Source organism: Phoxinus phoxinus (assembly GCF_949152265.1).
Source record: "Phoxinus phoxinus genome assembly, chromosome: 2".
Lineage (NCBI taxonomy): Eukaryota > Metazoa > Chordata > Actinopteri > Cypriniformes > Leuciscidae > Phoxinus > Phoxinus phoxinus.
This window is the reverse complement of record NC_136877.1, coordinates 26,786,341-26,807,395: the sequence shown is the minus strand read 5'-3', so window position 1 is coordinate 26,807,395 and position 21,055 is coordinate 26,786,341. Positions and strand designations below refer to the sequence as shown.

Here is a 21,055-nt window from a genome sequence, read left to right as displayed (position 1 = left end):
AGGGTTTTTTATTAAAGAAATTCATACTTTTGTTCAGCATTGAACATGATTTTGACAAGGAAAAACAAAAACAAATGACAAGCAAAAACACTTTTTTTTTAATCAAATAAATGCAGCCTTGGTGAGAATAAGAGACTTCTTTCAAAAACATATTTTAAAGGGTGGTGTTGTAAGTGTATACTCACATTTGACAAATTAGTGGCAGCTTTAATCACACTGAGTTAAGTGTGTGTTCCCACTGATCAGGTCCAAGTTGATCCACCTGCACATTCCAGTGTTCATATTAATGGACAACTGCTTCTACACTGCAGTTTTCAAAGCTCTGTTAAGACAGAATTAGATTGAACTTAATGTCCAGGGATGTACTGGATACTGGATAGCTTAAAGGTTATAGGTTCAAACTCTGCAAGGGGGAATTCGCAAACTATCACCTTTATGCCCTTGAACAAGATATTAAAGCTAAACCTCAGGTTCCTCTTGGGGGATTGTCTAAAGTCACTTTGAATCCAAGACATTCTGACCAAACACCCACCCTGCTCGGTCTTTAACTGGGATGTTGAAGAACATTTTTCTTTGTTTGTTTGTTTCTAGCTAGTCCAGTGATTTGGATTTGTGTTCTGAATCATTTTCCTTCCTAAAAAATTCCTTTCTCCCAAGTGGGGTAGTATTTCCCTTGTTTTGTCTTCCCTTCTTTCATTTAAATTTATGATCTGTCATCATTTATTCAGTCTCATGTCGTTCCAAACCTCTATTACTTTTTTCTGTTGAACACAAAATACAATACTTTGAATAAAGCATATTGTGACAAGGACAAAGAAAAACACAAGAAAATTAGTTTTTGTTCATGTGGGAGGTCTCTAACTGCTATGGTTGTTCATTCATAGTAATAATTAAAGGGTTAGTTTACCCAAAAAATTCTGTCAGTAATTACTCACCCTCATGTTGTTCCAACCCCGTAAGACTTTCGTTCATCTTCGGAACACAAATTAAGATATTTTTGATTCAATCTGAGAGCTGGATCACTCCTCCATAGGCTTCTATGGGATCGGCCTAGTGAGCCTACGTTCTGACGTACAACCCAGAATCGCTGCGCTGTTTACACTACGTGAACTCACATCAGAGACCCACACAGAAGAAAAGTAATAGTTGAATAAAGTCGTTATTTGTGTGTGTTTTTTTGCGCACAAAAGGTATTATCGTCGCCTGATTAACTTTTGGTTGAGCCACTGTAGTCACTTGGTCTATTTTAAACTTTGTCTTTAATAACTTTCTGGGCCGGCAAGTTTAGACCCCATAGAAGCCTATGAAGGAGTGAGACAGCTCTCAGATTTAATCAAAAATATCTTAATTTGTGTTCCGAAGATGAACGAAAGTCTTACGGGGTTGGAACAACATGAGGGTGAGTAATTACTGACAGATTTTTTTGGGAGAACTATCCCTTTAACATTTGAATTGAGAGTGCCTTTTTAAAAAAATTCCAACTCAATCCCTGAATTGATTTAAGATAGCAAACAAATTCAATTTCTGTGATTTTAAGTTTGAAAAACAAAACAAAAAAACACTTGAAATATGAACATTTTTAGACACTTTAGCTATATTATGTCCACTATTTATATTTCAACTAAATTTCATTGTAATATTTCTATGGCCATATTTACACCTGGTATTAAGCAGAGGTGTAAAGTCCAGGTTCAGAAAGTTAAAGTCCTCCTCAGTGTTTTGTTCCAATCACCTGGATTTGCTAATTAGCACAGTTTTCAGCCAGGAGATATAGAACTAATTATTGAAATTAGCTGCCTGAGTTCATGGGTGGAATAAACATATGGCAGGACTTTTACTTTCTGACCCCTGGACTTTACACCTCTGGTATTAAGAAGCATTTTTGTCAATCCCAAGTGGACGATTCGTGTAGACGGGGTCGAATGTGAATGTGTTCGAACACCCACAAAAGACCGCATACTCTCCGCCTACTGACCTAATGCGTAAACATTATGGGTAGCTCGCAAGCCAGACTGGAATTAAACTTTATCGCCTGAAGCCCTAAGTTCGGTTTAAAGATGAAAACGCACCATGCACAATGTTCAGTGTGGTCTTGAGGCTATCAGAGCAGAAATGAAAGCTGCAGTTCTCTGTATGTTTTTCCGTCATCTCATTTCTCGTTAATATGTAAATTGCGCAAGCTTATTTTGTCCATTAGATCAAAAGATCTGAAAAGCCCATACATTTACCCGCCTTTAGACCCTCCCCTCGAAGAAATCTGGACAGAAGGGGACAAAGGAGATGAATTAAAACACCAGGTGTAAACGGGTTGTCTCCCTTGTGTTCTTCGACCAAAAATGCATCTTAATACCAGGTGTAAACAGGGCTGAATATTCAGTGGCAATGAAATAAAGGGCAGATATTTTAATCATATAGCATAACAAGCACACACACACACACACACACACACACACACACACACACACACACACACACACACACACACACACACACACACACACACACACATACCTTCCCTCTTTTTAAAGGAGGTCACCAGCACTCTCGGGGCCCAGGTCAAGGTTACAAGATTTATAGGAGGGCACCCAAGACCGAGACTTTCCGTTGAACTCCTAAGATGAAGTGTTTCTTTTCCTTCTCACTCCTCCTGGTGAGGGTTGTTCCTCTAGGACGAAAACGGGGATAAAAATAGAGAGCAGGCGTATATCAGAGAGAGACGTAGTCATCAGTCTTCACCTCTGCATATTAGCATTGTCAGAGGAGTTTAATTAAGATGATTCCAATCTGACAGCAAGGCCTGAACCCATTACTTACTCTCTATTTATCTCTGTAGGAGTATATGTGGGTGGTGTGCATGTGTGCGCTTGATATGTGTTGAAGGTTTGTCTCATTTGCATGTTTGCCTTTTTTATTACTGTGATAGTTTGAACACTTTGCCTTGCTGTAGTACATGGTGCTGACATGCTGCAGATTCTCACTATTTGACACGTTCAACATAATAAAGTGCTTTACAGGAACTCATGCAGAATGTTTCTTGCGCAGGCGAATCGACGATGACATGGGCCGCACTCATGAACTGGAGCACTCTGCCATCAAGTGCATGCGGGGGATTATGTACTGCTACATGCGGCAGTCTGATAAGGTGGGTCACAGCGTCACACCATAGGACAGAGCTGCATGCATGTCAGTGTCACTCATCAATTCTGCCTTTTTGAAAACTCAATAGCCTGCTGAAGATCGCTTTATTCCCCCCTGGTGAACAGTTTCATACTTTTAGACAACTTTACAGTTCTGTTGATCATTTTTGGTACTGTTCTTGTAAGGTTAGTGCCGTAACCTCATGCAGCAGCCTGCAGATCTTGTGAAGTGTGGCAAGATTGCATAGCCTATATTTAACACTTGTTCACATTGGTCGATTTGACTGACCTTGCCATGAATTTCCATATGTATATTCACACAATACCACAGATTCACTTTCAAAGAAAACGGTAAGGATTTTTTTCTGTTGCCCAGTCAGTCCAGGAGTTCAGATTTTTACTTGCAATGCCAATATTTTAAGTGGCTCCACCATAAAATAATGGTTTTATTTAGCACTGTACTTTTATATTCGCTTGAAATAATATTTATATTAGATTAGTTCACCCAGAATTGAAAATAAATTGTTGTTCCAGACTTTCGTTCACCTTCAAAACTCAAATTAACATTTCTAATCAAACATGAGATATTTTATTAAAAAGATTTTCTCAATTTAATGTCCACACAACCATTTTTTTTTTTAAAGCACATACATAGAGCAGGTCAAATATTGTACGTGGAAGCTTAACTGTACTTGCTGCTTGTGCGTCAAGCAGGTGCGTTCGATGTGCTAAATGTATGTGCGTTAAACAATGTTTATAAAAGAACAAATGAAAACTGTTAATTACATAAAGCGATCATATCTCTTCAGAAGACTTGGATTAAACTGCTCGACCACTCAGATGGATTATGTTTTTTTTTGTTACTTTTTGAAGTGTCAATTTTATTGGAATGGACTTTGAATGGAGGGACTGAAATCTCTCTCAAGTTTCTTTAAAAACATCTTAATTTGTGTTTTGAAGATGAATAAAAGTCTTATGGGTTTGGAATGGCTTGAGGGTCAGTAATTGATCATATAATTAAAAATTTCGGATCCCTTTAAGTCTTCTTTAAAGCTGGAAATAAAATAGCTAACCTTGTCTTGTTTTACTAATTCCCCCTGTCTATCCCTCTCTGACACACCTCAATAAAGAGTTGATTTTGACTACAGATGTGTGAACTCACTCCACAGTGTGGATGGCATTTGGGTATGATTTAAGGGTTTTCTCTGGGTTGCATTTGAGTGGCTGCCAGTTGGACTTTTCTGTGGTTTTAACTGTTGGATGTTGCTGCAATCAGGGTTTTGACAACGTTCCCATGGCGAGCTGCCTAGAGCGACTGTGGCCATTTGCAGAGTTGTTGGGTTTCCTGTTTTGGTCCAGCTGGTACTGTTTTTACCACCAGCTAAACGCAAATGGCCCCCCATCAAAAACTGTACCCATATTTTGATACACTTTTATGATACTGTTATGGATATGGATATAAATTGTCTTTATAAATTGCTGTTCAGAGTTTGTTCACAAGCAGCATGACACAGTTGCTGACGATGGAAGACATTTGCTAGTATTGTTTCATACTTTATTTAAATATGACCTCATCCAGCACTAGTTTTGTTTTCTGTCTTATAAATGATTCTGTTACGGTGTCAGAAACCAGTGCAGGAGTGAATGTTTGAATGAATAACATTTTTTGCAAACCCATTTGACTGATTAGATCAATGGTGATTATGCCAGTTCTGATTCCAAACAGCTCATTGAACACAAACAAGACATGACTTCTGTAATATTATTAGGGATAATGATTCTCCGGTTGGTATATGGAAATCTCAACCATCAGGCATAGATTTAACAGCAATATTTTACTGGGGCACAGTGGTATTTTACTGTCTCTCATGCCCCAGTAAAAAAGGGCCTAGCGATGCCCCTGGTAATGCATATAGAAACTGGGAGAGTACACTTCACAATAAAGTTGAATACATTAACATTATAACCATGGCAATGGGGTATACTAATATTCAAAGGTTTGGGGTCAGTAATATACAGTATACATTTTTTTTAAAGAAATTAATACTTTCAACAGGGACGCATTAAATTGATCAAAAGTGACAGTAAAGTATTTTATAATGTTACAAAAGATTTGTATTATGCTGTATTCTTTGATAAACTATATTCATCAAAGAATACAGAAAAAATTAATAATGTCTTTTTCACATATATTTTTACATTTTTAAATATGTGACCCTTAATCACAAAATAGCCAACAATACATTGTATGGGTCAAAATTATCGATTTTTCTTTTATGCCAAAAATCATTAGGATATTAAGTAAAGATCATGTCCCATGAATAAATTTTGTACATTTCCTACCGTAAAAATAAAAAACATTTATTTTTGTGAGTGAATGCAGCAGAATCGCGAACATACATTGACAACTTTAAAGGCAATTTTCTCAATGTTTCGATTTTTTTGCACCCTCAGATTCCAGATTTTCAAATAGTTATATCTCGGTTAAATATTGTCCTAACAAACCATACATCAATGGAAATCTTATTTATTCAGCTTTCAGATGATGTATAAATCTCAATTTATAAAAATTGACACATGTGACTGGTTTTGTGGTCCAGGATCACATATATATATATATTAGGGCTGTCAAAAGATGAATCGCGATTAATCGCATTCAAAATAAAAGTTTGTGTTTACATAATATGTGTGTGTGTACTGTGTATAATTATTATGTATATATAAATATACACACAAGCATGTATATATTTAAGATTTTTTTTAAATATTTATATATAATATAAATGTATATACAGTATATAAATGCAAATATTTCTTAAATATATACATGAATGTGTGTGTATTTATATATACATAATAATTATACACAGTCCACACACACATATATTATGTAAACACAAACTTTTATTTTGAATCCGATTAATCGTGATTCATCTTTTGACAGCCCTAATTAAAATAGAAAACAGTAATAGTAGTAGTATTTTATGAGACGTGGTACGTGACACCTTTTTTTACCACTTTTTGGTAACAAACTTTAGGTACACTAACTTTTTGTTGGTGATGCGCTGTTGGTTGAGAGGCTGTTTTTAACAGTAAGAGTCTCATTTCCCATGCAAAAAGAGCTCATGTTAATGCTGTTTTTACAGTTGGCCATTGCTCTAAAGCAACTGTTCTCTCCCGGCGTAGACCTGAGCAATTATGCCTCTCTTGTGCTTGTGAAATTGTTCCATTTCATTTATTCCTGACCCCCAAGACCTGATTTGCAAGAAAGCTTTTCTGTGTCTTAATTATAATGCCTCGTTTATGCAGTTAATTACAGAGTGCACTGCTCATTAACATCTGTCTATAGCATTCACAAAGTACATTGGGTTTTTTAATAAACTCACAATGCGCTGCAACCGTTCATATAATCTGTTCCCCAGGTATATTCAACAGACGTGTTTACTGTGGCATGCTGCTGATATCACACTGTAAAAACAAAAGAAGTCACAAACAGATGAAAAGCAGCAACAAAGCACGAATGCTGGAATTGTAGTTAAGACGTGCATGTTTTCTCCTTTCCAATGTTAAACTGCTCTAGATGTCTCTCACAAAGCAGACTGTGCTTCCAGTTTTGATGAGTTTAATAAAGGTCAATCCAAAGTCACACATAATAAATCACTTAAATAGAGTCTCTGTTTTGCCAAGTAGTGTGTCATAGAATAATAGATGTTCCTGTAGCAACTGAAGGTTACTCACTGCCCGGTTGTGCTTTCAGTTTTTATTGGTTTAATTTTACAGGCAGTGATGACTAACAGATGTTTCAAATGCCATCCCTTGTCTCACAGGTGTCTTTATCACTCTTCTGCCTCTATCCATGTTTGCTTTCGTGGATTTGGACCCTTAAGCGAGGGTTTTCTGTTGGGCTGAATCTTACAGCTGTGTTTGGCCTGTTATACAGCTGTGTAACTGGTGTGAAAAAGAAATCATTGTGTGTATCTGGGACAGGAGAATGCCTCTCATGACCTGACAAGAGAGGAGAAGGGAGAAATAAAAAATGGGCCACTTATTTATATCACTTAAAATATGCTGTGGGGGCCCGTGTGTGATGCGGTCAGTGGGAAAGGTCGGCCCAGTTTTCGGCTGTATTGACGGGTGAAGTGTCCCTTCCGTAACTGTAGGGTTATAATGTGTGAATGCCGGATAGAGAACTGCTAGAGGTGGCTTTTTTCATGTGGTTCATCTCAAGAATCTGTGGTTTATAGAATCACTGAATCACTGGCTTCTGTGCAACGTGTATTCACTTTTTTTTTTGTATCCGTAATCGGGATGTTGTTTGTTATATTGTACCTGCTGACATTTGGAGTTAGAAAAGAGAATCCCACTGTGTCTCCTGGATTTGAGAAAAGATGATATTCTGCTAATGCATTTGTGGAAGATTTGAGAAAATCCTTGAGGCTGTGTTAGATTTATGGGGTACAGTCAGTGTGTGAAAATATGTTGACATGATGGTCCAGTGTCACATCTAGCGGTCAGCTGATATGGTTATTTAATGTGTATGTTTTGTGTACATTTATTCAATGGACTAAATATTACAAATAAAATACTATACAGATATAGCAGATACAATTTTTGAAAATGCTGTATTTATATCACAATTCAAAATCATTAATATATATATATACAGTGGCTGTTGATTATATCTGTATATACCAATTAATATATCAATATCATATCAATCTTTGATTTTTTTTTTTACACTTAATGTATCTCTGTGGAAATAATCAATGTAATAATTTATAATGAAAATCCACCATGCTTTCTGCTTTTTTATTTGTTATTTTGCGGCTTATGCGTCATTTTTGTGCGCATTAAATAATCATGCTTATATATATATATATATATTGCGACCTGATTCTTGACATCTTGGGGAAAAAACCCTGCGGCAGTCACATCTGCTGGGTAGCGGATTGGTTTTCTGTGGTGAGTCAGAGCAGAAGTCTTACCTATCGTCTGCATAATCTTCTTATTTATTTGAGTCTAGGACTTGCATCTGTTCAGTGTACTATTCAGTGTACGATCGCCTTTAATTTCATCTGGTATGTTATGTCTTCTTGTCAATAACAGTCTGGCATTTAATAAGCAAATGTTAGAGCAATAAATATCAATATCGGCAGCATGTGCCATAGCGTCTTGTTTGGCCAAGCGTCTTGTTTTCTTTTAACAGATTTGATGTGTTGGTATGTGTTGGATATAATTTTTTTCTTATGTCACATCAATATTGAAATGATTTTTGTTTTGTGAAAATGGATGATGATATGGATTTATAAATGACTTTTGGCCTGGTGCATGGGATCGTCTCCCATTTTTTATATTTTTTATAATCGTTTTGGATTTAACGTTTTTCCAACATTTGTGCATGTTATGTTGTAAAGGAATTATATATGTGTTGAATATTTTGTGGATTCGTTGATATATTGATCCATGTTGTTTATTTTGCATATGCTTTTGGGGTATTTTTATTTTGGGTCTTTTTTGGGGTGTTTTTCTGACGTGGACTTGGCCGTTTGGACTCATTTGATTGTTGTCTGGTGATTAAGTTTGGAAACGCTTGCAATGGGAAACACCTGTGAAGAAGTCCCCACCTGGTGATCATTGTGCTCACACTCTTTTAAAGATTTCTGGAGAACGTATTGTATGATTCACTGACAAAGGCCTATTGCAGAAACGTTTGAATAATCCAGATGTGTTTTGTTGCATAATACATTTTTTTAAATAATTTATAAAGGAAGACAAGCGAGTGCGGATCTTTTGTTTTTCTGTTTGAAAGCATTGATATTTTTACGTATCTAAGACCCAAAAAAAGGTTGAGCGCAGTGATTCTATCTTTTTTGATTTGGCCAAGCTTCTTAAAAATGAATGTACAATTTTACATCATCAGAAATTAAATTATTCTGTTTTTAAATATATATGTTGTGTATATATGCTAATGCATGCAGTCATGAACTACACATTGTCTTCTGCCTGATCAGAGAATAATCCAATGACCATATGATTTTATTATAGAGTGAATGTAGAAAAACATGTTGTTTATTTGTCCTTTAGATTTTTTGACTGGTATACTAAAAAGAAAAGCCAGACCATAAAAATGTTTAATCAATTGAAAAAAATAAAAAAAAATATTGCAAAGTCCTTTCACACTTCTATTCAATATGTTACTTCCTTCACTTTTTGTGATATATACAATACATTTTATTATGCTGTCATGTCATGTAATGTTTTTAAACCCATCCAAACCAATGACTTCAGAAGTACCCTCAAATTGATGTATTCTTTCACAACAATTCCTTCTGAATTTTAATACCTGACATTTATCACAATGTTCCCAAATTTGCATTACCACACTTCAGACATCAGCTTGTATGCAAATTTTTTAAAAATCATTTTAAAGTATGTTTTTGCTGTTAAAGTCTCATTGATGGCAGATTATGTGTCCAGCAGAGTTGTATAACAAAAAGCTTGAGAAATAGATGTAGATACGCATCCCGAATGAGCAGAACTGTGCTCCGGCAGCTTCTTAGCATCTATTTCAAGCCAAGCAGACATCTGGGAGCGCTACATCTTTCTTGTGGAGAGATGCATGCATGCATTCAAAGTTGTTCCCAAACACCTACACCATCTTAATTGTAATTTTCTGTTTAAAAATGGGATGTGCATTTACCAATATAATGCAATATTACAGCACAGGGCTTTAGATGTGATAATAGGGTGTTTTTATAGAGTGTGTTACAATTGTACCTTGACCTCCAGAAATACCAATACACTCTCTCTTTTATTTTCTCACTCACTAACCTTAGTAAGCATTTGATGAATTATGAAACAGCCAATACATTGTTCGTATCTTTCATGGACTTACTCTCATTCTTTCCCCCTTTTCCCTTTGTCTGTTCTCTATCTCTTCCTCTAATATTCTCACAGGTGGAGAAATTTAAGCAGGACCCGAGCCCATCCACGTGCCCGCACTCAATATTTAACGTGCACACAGGAGATGAGGTTTACCAGTATGCAGAGTACAGCCATCTACAGGTTATTTACACACACACAGTATTCATATCAATTGCTATAAAGAGTTGTTTGCTATTAGCATGATATTGTCACTCCCAATTCTGCATTTAAAATATAATTAAAACACAATTATAAGTATCATATCTAATGATATTATTGAAAGTTTTGGAAAGAGCTCTTTTAACCTGCTCTTTCAGTATTTAATGATATAACATAGATTGTGTCGTCTCATTCTTTATCACTGCATGTTTACTGTGCATGTATCATTGGTCAACAGCCCATAAACTTAATTCAACCTTTTTGATTAATCTAAATTTAGTTTTGTCGGGACAAGTAATAAAAGCTTGAGTTTTCAGTAAAAGGTTTCTCCTTTTGCTCACCATTACCATTTACATTCATATAAAAAGAATACATTGATTATAAAACTGCTGTAACCATAACTATTTTTTAATATTTCTTTCCTTTTCATTTCAAACAGATTGATGCTGTGTCTCTGTTTCTATTGTACCTGGTCGAAATGATTTGTTCTGGCCTTCAAATAATCTACAATACAGATGAGGTATGACTTGACTGCATGAACTACACTTAAAAAAGTACCCATACCAGTTCAATTCATATCATTAGGGGCAAAGCACCGAAGGATTGTATCTGTATCTTCTTCTTCTTCTTCTTCTTCTTCTTCTTCTTCTTCTTCTTCTTCCTCTTCCTCTTCCTCTTCCTCTTCCTCTTCCTCTTCCTCTTCCTCTTCCTCTTCCTCTTCCTCCACTTCCACTTCCACTCTTGAGTCTTTGCAGCCCATAGAACTGTATGGTAAAAAGTTGTGAAAGTTGGCACACAGATAGAGGACAGACTGAAATGTCACTAGAGAGATTGGGATAGACTAAATTTGCTATAGTGTCACTACTGTCCAAATGGGTATTCATTTTTTTGCAAGGGCTAGAAAAAATATGAACTTTTCTTCTGATTCCTTGGCTGAACACGATTCGATTGCATAACGTCATTTTCTTTAATGAAACATTTTCCGCCAATTTGAAACAACTTTTTCTAACTCCTCCTAGGCAGTTGCTCTGATTTTCACAAAAATGTAACCAGATCATATTCAGACCATGCTGACGAAACATTATGGAATTCAAGTCGATTTGTTAAGCCATTCTTGAATAACGTGCAAACGAATTCGACAAAGTACCGCCAAAATGAACGTGAGGCTATTTCTCTGCAACGGTTTAGTGTATTCTGACCAAACTTGGTGTGTGTTATGACAACCATGACCTGAGGCTACCTACCACCCTAGTGTTCAGGAGATGCGAAAGATGGCCATTTTTGCTTATAACATCTAAACGGTTTGGCCAAAAATCTAAAAGCTGGTCTCGTTAGATTTGGTGCAGCAGGCCGAATCGAACAACACCCAATTGTGTGTCATTATCACCTCACTCTGACCACACCACATCAATTTGGTCACAGCGCCACCTATTTTTTTAATAAAAAAAAGGTGATAAATCATTAAATCACATTGCTAGTGATTGTTTTTAATTTTTCAGCCATTTTGCCTAAAATCATCTTAATATGTCTTTACTTGCTCATTGTTGCAGTTGGTCTGATGCTCCCAGCCATGTTGGCATGACTTGCCGTGTTCTTTGTGTTTGGCCCCGATAATTGCTGCTTGCAGCTATTTTTTAGTTTGATTCAGTTCAATTTATTTGCATAGCACTCTTTACAATACATAATGTATCGTTACAAAGCAGTTTTACAAATAAACCTGCCTTAAGGGACTTTCACATTTACAGCTGTTCAGACAATTTTCAGAGAAAATCCAGTCATTTCAATAGGAATCCATGCGATCTGAAATTTCGTGTTTCGTAATATTTAACTTTCTAAAAGTTTACTAGGGTATTACCATTACGATGGTACTGTCACAATACTTTCTGTCCATCCATAGTAAGTAATGTAGGTAAGAATTAAAGGATTGGGGGAGGTTTTTAAACCTCAATGGGACTGTCAGTTTCTTCCATGATGCTAGCTGTAGATTAGGCAGTGAAATATTTTACACCCGAAATCTTGTCCCAGACCACTGGATCCTCTCTCTGCCTGTCTGAGGACTTGCTCTTAGGGCATTTTTGCCCATAACTACATTGAGCAATTTTTCTGTAAGAAACATTACTGTAGCAAGAAAGCTAAGTTGAGTTGAAATGGTTAAGGGCAAAGTGCAAAAATGCCAATTCCTGCATTTTACCAAGCCGAGAGATCACTTATGCAACTGCTCAAGCACTCTGTTTGGAAAACACTGTAGCACAAATATGAAACCATCTTTTAAAAGGCCTCTTCAAATCCTGCCAGCACTCACCCCTGACCCCTGGACTCACACACCAGAGGAGACATTGAAGTGTGTTTGTGGTTGCTGTAATAGTTGTGTAATCTCTCTCTTTTATTTTGGGCTGTGCGGACTTCATTAATAGCATCTTTTATTCCTGCTGTCCGCGCACAGAGGCATTTACTTAAAGGAACACTCCACTTTTTTCGGAAATAGGCTCATTTTCCAACTCCAATAATTAAGGAACTGTGCTGCCGTACCAGCAGGTGCAGTGATAATACAAACTTAGTGCCGGTCACGTTGGAAGTTACAGAGCTGGGGACTATTTTCAGGCGCTGGGTAATATCATTGCGCCTGCTGGTACGGCAGCACAATTCCTTGATTATTACGCAGGAATGAGAGTATAGTTCCTAGTCACATTGGCCTAGAAAATCGCAACTTTTAATTTTCTGTCGGTCTTAGTACACAATGTAACTACAGAAGAGTCAAGTTTTAAATAGGAAAAATATCTAAACTCTTTGGTCATTTTTTTGAGAGAGATGCTAACGGTCTAATCAGATTCAATGATCTATGCTAAGCTATGCTAAAAGTGCTACCGCCAGACCCGGAGATCGGCTGAATGGATTCGAAAACGGTAAAACTCAACTGTTCAACTCTAGGGGACTTGGAAAATTTGCCTATTTCCAAAAAAAGTGGAGTGTTCCTTTAACACTTTGCTGCTGACAAAACAATGTATGTTGAATAACTGCAATGTTTATTTATTCAGCCACATTGTCCTTATCTTCAGAAATAGTGTTTCTCTTAAATGTTTTGTTTTTAAGCAATTACAGTGTATGACTATTTTGTGTAAATGACAGGCATTATCACCTTTTTAGCTGAGCCTTCCACCCTAACCTTAACAAATTGTCACAGTAGCTTTTATTTTTCTATTTGCAAAAGAGTCCTAATTGACGTCTCTAAACAGTGCCTACTCGGGTATGTAATGCAATTAAAAAAACACAGTCTTGAAATCAGCAGCCCATTACATTCCATTATTAATGAACAGCAGAACAAATCGGGGAGAAATTGCCAGTGTAATATTTTTCCTACTCATCTTTGGCAGAGCTTTTTTCTTATATAATGTAAGCTTTGACTCATCAGTGGGCCCTAGTTCTGGTTTGGCTTAGTAGTTAGATTTGGGTTGACTGGTTGTAAGGGAATTCATGATATTAATAGTATAAACTTTTTTTTATATAATTTATTGCAATTTTTTCAATCGTTACCATGGTAGACACAGATTCTAAATACAGATGAACCCTAATTTGTGGAAATAGCAAAAATCTTATAGCAAAAAAAACATGAAAGTAAACCATACTGATTTAATCAAATACATATATACCAGTTAGAATTAGGCTAAGTTCTCAAGACTTGCTACATGTTGGTTTGTAGATTCTTGATAAACTTTGTCTGAATGTTTGATTTTCACAAATACAAAAACAACAAAAATTTGTGTAATGAAAAAAATGTAATGAAAATGGGGTGCTACCACAGAAACCGAAAATTCTCGGGCCAGCAGCATGTGTCCAAATTTCAATCTTAACCGTTCTATTTCAAACGATCTGAAAACAGGGCTTTAAGTGTAAAATACCGAACTTGTCCTTTAAGTCATTTGATGTTTAAACGGCTAATGCCAGCTATTAAATTTCCATTTAGGAGCAGTTTGTGTGTATGTCTTTTAAAACTTAAACCTCTTACAAAACTCAGAATGTATATTTGGCATATGAGTGAATAAGAAATGTCATTGTTTAAATCTGTTATTAGAAAGATTGTCACTGACATGCAGACCAAGGGCTGCTTCAATATTTACTGTGATTGACTCAAAAACTCAAACGACCATGACTGATCCACCTTGTTTCTCAGAAAAGTTACACTCTTGCTCTACCCTCGCTCTCTGCGGCTGAGAGAAGGAAGAAGAAGAGAGAAAATAGTGCCTCCCCAGGCCAGCGGTATTTATTAAGATACCATAAAGCTCATCACATTAATCATTTTAGTCCAGGCCCAAAATAAAAGTGCTCAAGTCATCCCTCTCTCCTCCTTTTTCCCCTCTGCATTTTGCCTTTCGCCTACCTTCCTCAGTGCCCCATTTTAACGTGCTTTAGGGACCCTCAGTTTTCTTCATGTTAAATTAAAAGCGCTGTCAGCCCAGCCTCCCCGGGTGTTTGAGCATTTCCTCATTTATGTACCGTAAAGACATCATTCTTTCTCTCATTTTGTTTTCCTATGGCCTCATTCCACAATGGGGATAGGAAGTGTTGAGGGGCTTATGACATTATCAATGCCACCCATGGAAGTGATGGATTACTTTAGCTGCTCTATTCAGTGGATCATTATTCAAATTAAATCTGTGTATAATCAGAATATTAGATGGTGGTAACATGAAGGTATGCTGATGTATTGAGAGAAAAAAAAAACTTGTCCTAGAAAAGCTCTGGGAGCAGGCTTACTTCTCAAAGCAAATCTACTTTTGTTGATGTGTGCTGATGTCTGGAATGGCAAGGAAAAATCGATGGAGATCTTGATGTGACACATTTCTCTGACATGTTTGCATTTGTAGGTATCGTTCATCCAGAATCTGGTGTTTTGTGTGGAGAGGGCGTATCGTGTGCCAGACTTTGGCATGTGGGAAAGAGGAAACAAATATAACAATGGAAGCACAGAGCTGCACTCCAGGTGAGTTTTTTTACTCCCTTTCTGTTTCCATTGAATAACTTTGTCATTAAATTAAACTGCTTTAAGATAAATTGCAGGTAAGGATTCACTATACATTGGTACAACATTAGTTATCGGACGATATTACACTTCTTGTATTTTATCACTATTGGTCAATATTGGATATTCAACTACACTACTTATCACATCAGGGTCTGTAAGATTATTTTAGTCTCTTGTGCTCAACAAGGCTGCATTTATTTGTTTAAAAAAATACAGAAAAACAGTAATATAGTGAAATAGTATTAACATTTAAAGTAACTGTTTTATTTTAAAATGTAATTCCTGTGACGGCAAAGTTGAATTTTCAGCAATCATTACTCCTGTCTTCAGTGTCAGAAATCATTTGGATTTGGTGCTCAAGAAATATTTCCTTTCATTATCAATGTTGTAAACAGTAAAAGAAATGCTTTTATTTGAAATGTAACCTTTTATAACTATATTTAAAAGTATTTACTGTCACTTTACTGTCAATCTGTGTTGACATTAATCTTGAAAAGTGCAAATAACACTGCTAAATATAATCTTTAGTTGGTACTTAACTGTACATACTGCACATTATAATTTATTTAAAACCTGTATTGGTTCACTGGGTACTAAGGCAGCATTCCTAATGCTCAGTATGGAATAAAACAAACGTTGGTTTACTGGCCGCATTAATGAATCCCAGAACCTGGAACGATGTGCAAGTTTCAGTTCATGTTGGGGAGGTAATAGATTGGAGCATTTCTACGATGGCCCTCCAGTAAAGATGGCACTTCATTTTGCCTCCTCTGGGTGAGTCCATGAGTGTCTGAACTCTAACTGAGAGGACTCACATAGAGAACCTCCTATCTTCCCATTGCAGATGTGATTCTTAGTGCTCTGCAGACAGTATAGACTGGATTTGCCCAGACAATATGCTTTATAGAAGAGCAAGTCAATCGGCAGTGACTCCCAACACATCACTTTGCCTCTCTTTCATAACCAGGCTCAATAATGATTCTTTCCATCATTGGTTCCTTATCTTGCTGTCACAGCATCCCCACTGAGGGCCAATTAGAGTATTGACTTTTGCTCTTTGCATTGTTAACTGAATGAAAAATCGTTAAAATATTTTATAACGATCAATTTATGATGCATCAGTCTTCAAATTATGTATTTTAGAAAGCTGTCGGTCAAGTAGGGAAAAGCATGTGTTTCTTGTTTTGTTATGCTTTTTGCTCACTTATTTAGAAAAAGTATAAAGCTTTGCAATTTTACCTCAAACAACTGAACTTATGACAAGTACAGTACAATTAAACTAGAAGTATACAAAGGCTAGTGCAGTCAAGACATTTATAATGTTACAAAATATTTCTGTTCTTTTGAACTTTCTATTGATCAAATAATCCTGAAAAAAATATTAAGCAGCAGTTTTCAACATTGATAACAGTAAGAAATGTTTCTTGAGTATCAAATCAGCAAATTAGAATGATTTACTAAAGGATCATGGGAGAACTGGAGTAATGATGCTGAAAATTCAGTGTTGACATCTCAGGAATAAATTACATTTTATAATATATTAAAATATAATAACAGTTATTTGAAATTGCCATGATATTTCATAATATTACTATTTAGTATTTGTATTAATATTGTATTTTTCATCAAATAAATGCATGATTATCTCTCTAAAACTGAAAAAGGTTACTAAAACTATTGATACTGTTGCATTTATTGAGCATCACGTCTATACACTCTCCCATGCACTCTGAATATTATAAATGTGAATGTTAATTATTGCAAACTGAAACGAATATTTCTTGCAAGCAATTAATGAGTTTGTACTTCTAACAAAATCATTTGTTGTGGATGGAGCTCAGAATGAGATGTGTGATAAGTGTTTTATATCATGTACTCTGGACCAGCACAAAAGAAATAGATGTTGCTTTACTGTTTTCAGTGGCAACGTTGTTAGATTCTATTGAAACTGTGCCAAATTTTGAGGAAAGTCACAGAACTTCAGAGGGCTGTAATTCATGACCATTCAAGAGGCTTGATTAAAAGTTTCTTTTGAAATTATCTCTGAAACTTTCAATTTAATTAGAATGGAAATAAAGGGCATTTCACCCAGTCACAAAGAAGAGTTCCAGTTATGTTTCCACTTAAGCCTGGTACGGCATGGCACGATTACAAACCGTTCTCGACCTGGTATTCTAACCGTGACGAGCCGTGCTGGTAAAATCCGTGTAGTGAGGCCGACACTCAGGATTGGTCACTTGTCTGTTTTCCTGGCTACCAGTTTCTCTTCGCTATTTGAGTGACCTAAACACAAATTAATCATAAAATTAACAGAAATATCTGATCATTCAACATAATGTTTACATCTCATATCATCAGTAAACCATTGTGTTACCAAGGCAAAGACTGGCACATTTCTATTAAATTCCAAAGAGCGGCTGTTATCAGCCCCACAGTGGAAACCACATCCGTACTGGCTGTTCCTGATCGGCACAGAATGAAACGGTTAAGCAAAGAGAAGAGTTTGGCCCGACGGTGGAAAAACGACTATTGTCAGATTTTACCAATATATCTGGGACTGAGCCCATTTGCTTTCTATCCAAGCAGAAAATCAATAATGCCTCAACCTTGATTGTAATCATAGCTGATGGTTTGGTTGGGGAGGGACACACGGACCAGAGCTGGATTCTACCATGTTCTTTTCAATTTAGAATTACCCCCAATGCCTTTCAGTTTGCTCGTTTTCTGCATTTTCACTATTGATTTTTCCTCACAGAGAGCAATTGGGCGTTTTTTATTTTTTTTATTGCTCAGCACCCCTAGCTCTAATCGTGTACTCTAATCGTATTCTTCACAAGAGTGAGTGGCTGAAGAAGCAAAAATGACAGAAATTATTAGCTTTGTTTAACCTCAAAGGAGTCTTTCATGGATGAAAACTGCTTTGGAAATAGGCACCTGGAACAGAACTGTATTTAATGAGAGCTTAGTTCTCTGTTTGGGAAAAGTTCTCAAATAGCAAGTGCAATATTCATTTGTCTTAAAACGGAAGTGCTTAATGTTACTGTGATTCTGATCTATTCTCTTCTAGCTCATTGGGACTGGCCAAAGCAGCTCTGGAAGCCATCAATGGATTCAACCTGTTTGGAAATCAGGTATTGCTGATGTCTTTTGGCTGTTTAATGGGATAGTTCACACAAAAATCTAAATTCTGTCATCATTTACTCCCCTAATATCATGTGAAACCTGTATAATTGTCTGTCTTCTGTGGAACACTAAAGGGGGTATTTTGCAGATTGTCTAAACTTATCTTTTTTCTACAAAAGTCTGAAACTATAATAAAGTCTACAGAATTACATAATTTAAATTGTTTGATGAACTGCCTCTTTAATAAAGGAATAATGAATGCTTTTTGAGGAACTGTTTAATGTCCATAAAAGCATGTTAGTGGTTAAAAACAGCTGAAGGACGCAAAGTACTAACAGCTCTCTTCATCTTTATAATAATAAGCGTGTCTGCTCCTCCATAGGGATGTAGTTCCTTGCATAAATGTGTCCAAAGCAAAGGGAGAATCGAAACTAAGTGATCAAGATTATTGGGTCAGATTGTATTTGAGCTATCTGTTTTTTCAGATTTCCAACTTTAATGGATGGTGAATACTTCTTCCTTCTATCTGATTTTGGTTCTCTTTTCTTTTTGGAGTGGTCATTAGTGGGATTAATTTGTTTTGGTGTTGAGGGAAAATCAAGATGGCAGTGGGCCACATCCATTATATTTGGTAATGGACCGGAAAAGTGAAAACATCCTCAAAGTGCATCTCCCCCCCATCACCCCCATCCACACACAGATGAAGGCCCTTCGGATTGGATTATTAAGTCATTGGTAACCTTGGTTGTTTCTCAGTTGTTTAACAGAAGGACAGACCCCATTTAGAAATATGGTGTAGGTATTTGGACACTTTAGTTTTGTTGTGTTTTGACCTTTTCCCAAGTTTGCCTTTTTCTGCCTAATGTGGCTCTCTGTGTTCTGTCATTAGCAGGAAACATGTTGTGGTATGAAATGACTTTATGGAAGTGACTGCTGTAGACAGTGTTGTTTTGAATTAATGGAGGACTCAAATGGCTGGCTTTGCCATGTGTCTCTCAGTTGGATGGAAGGCGTGCTGTGTCATCACATGGGTTATGTTATTAATGATGGCTCTCACGCTCCATTTCCTCAACTAACTCTCAGCGTGGACTGCAGAGCTGGCGCTTTCATGTGTTTCTTTGGAACAGGAGCTGTCAGAGCAGGATAAAAGCAGGTAGATCTTAAACACCATATGTTAAGCTACATATTGCTCAGGTTTCTGATTTTAATTAAAGCACCATCATTTTGAAACCATTTTACAAACTCTCTTGGTTAGATTAAAGGATGGGCTGGATGGTCAACTTGTCAACTAGTCACCCAACTACCAACTTCGTTTAGAGAGGTGACTATATATTCATAAAAGTATATATTTAACATGCTGACATCATTCTATCTTTAGAATGCTAAATGTCACATAGCAAATTTCAGCATGCTAAAAACTACACCAATAAGTTATTGTTTTTTTTAATTCACCCACATTAATTTTTATTTAAAATAAAAAAGCCAGTCATTATTTATTCACCCTCATGTTTTTACAAACCTATGCAAACTTTTGTTCATCTTTGGGTTTGTAACTCAAGTGAGCATTTTTAATATTGTCAAAGAAATTGCACACAATGAAAATTATAGTTTTGTGCAATAAAATGTTACAGATATGTCTATATATACATACATCCACACTTAGATTTACATTGTTTAGTGCTAAATGTTCAAGTTTAGCTAAAGTCAGCTCTTATCTCACTCAGTAGATGATGGCATGTTCTGCTTGAGTCTACATATCACTGGCACGCCTCCCATTCTCACACTCTTCACAGTCATTTACATTACAATTCCTCTCAGCATATAAATTGTTGGTTCAGAAGCTCGTATGAGCATTTTGTTTCTTTGTTAGCTTCTCTAAATAAGCTAAATGTACCACAAAATGGTGCTTGTTGTATAATCGGTCTAGGCACGGAGAAGAAGCGTAATTGCTCTCAGTTTAAATGGAGTGGTGTGAGAGGAATAGAGAAGAAATGGTTTGTTCTGATTGGATGGCCTTTGATGACTAAAAAGCTGCTATAAGACTAAGAAGACTGCTATAAATATATATAACTAACTCTCAGCGTGGACTGCAGAGCTGGTGTGTGTGCATGTGCGTGCGTGTGTGTGTGTGTGTGTGTGTGTGTGTGTGTGTGTGTGTGTGTGTGTGTGTATTTTTAAAAGTGTGTGTCACTCACTGTCTAGGCTGGTGTAGACTATGCCTTCCAGCTGAGTTTATATTGTGAATCTCATTTGGGGATAGTGAGGTTGGTGGTTTCAAGGTTTTTCAGGCACTTATGTGGGACTGTTGCTGTTGGTAAATGCTGCATATGAGCAGCATGATTATGTGGTTTTATGGAAAGGAGGATTGGTTTGATTTTAGGAGACCCCTTGGCAGGACTGACATGGACCTTTACATTTCCAATATGACATTTTTAAGCAAATCTTGATTTGTGTTTGTAGTCCTATTATCACCTGTAACCGACACTGCTGAATTCCACCCATGAAGAGAAGGTCGTTATTATGTTTGATTTGTGATGTTTGTTTTCCTTCTACCCTGCAGGGATGCTCCTGGTCAGTAATTTTTGTGGATCTGGATGCTCATAACAGGAACAGACAGACTCTGTGCTCTCTCTTGCCGAGGGAGTCTCGTTCCCATGTGAGTTATTTTGCCTACTGTATATACAAACTACTG

The 21,055-nt window shown here is 36.5% G+C and overlaps 1 protein-coding gene across 3 annotated transcripts in view; it reads left to right on the top strand.

The window, feature by feature from the left end:
* Nucleotides 1-21,055, top strand: part of phkb (phosphorylase kinase, beta) — a 66,996-nt gene that overhangs the window by 7,052 nt on the left and 38,889 nt on the right. For all 3 annotated transcript variants that reach the window (XM_079594246.1, XM_079594247.1, XM_079594248.1), the window contains 6 exons: nt 3,043-3,142; nt 10,095-10,202; nt 10,660-10,740; nt 15,083-15,198; nt 18,308-18,371; nt 20,924-21,019. In XM_079594246.1, the coding sequence (XP_079450372.1) occupies nt 3,043-3,142; nt 10,095-10,202; nt 10,660-10,740; nt 15,083-15,198; nt 18,308-18,371; nt 20,924-21,019 (565 nt within the window). The remainder of the gene's footprint in view (nt 1-3,042; nt 3,143-10,094; nt 10,203-10,659; nt 10,741-15,082; nt 15,199-18,307; nt 18,372-20,923; nt 21,020-21,055) is intronic.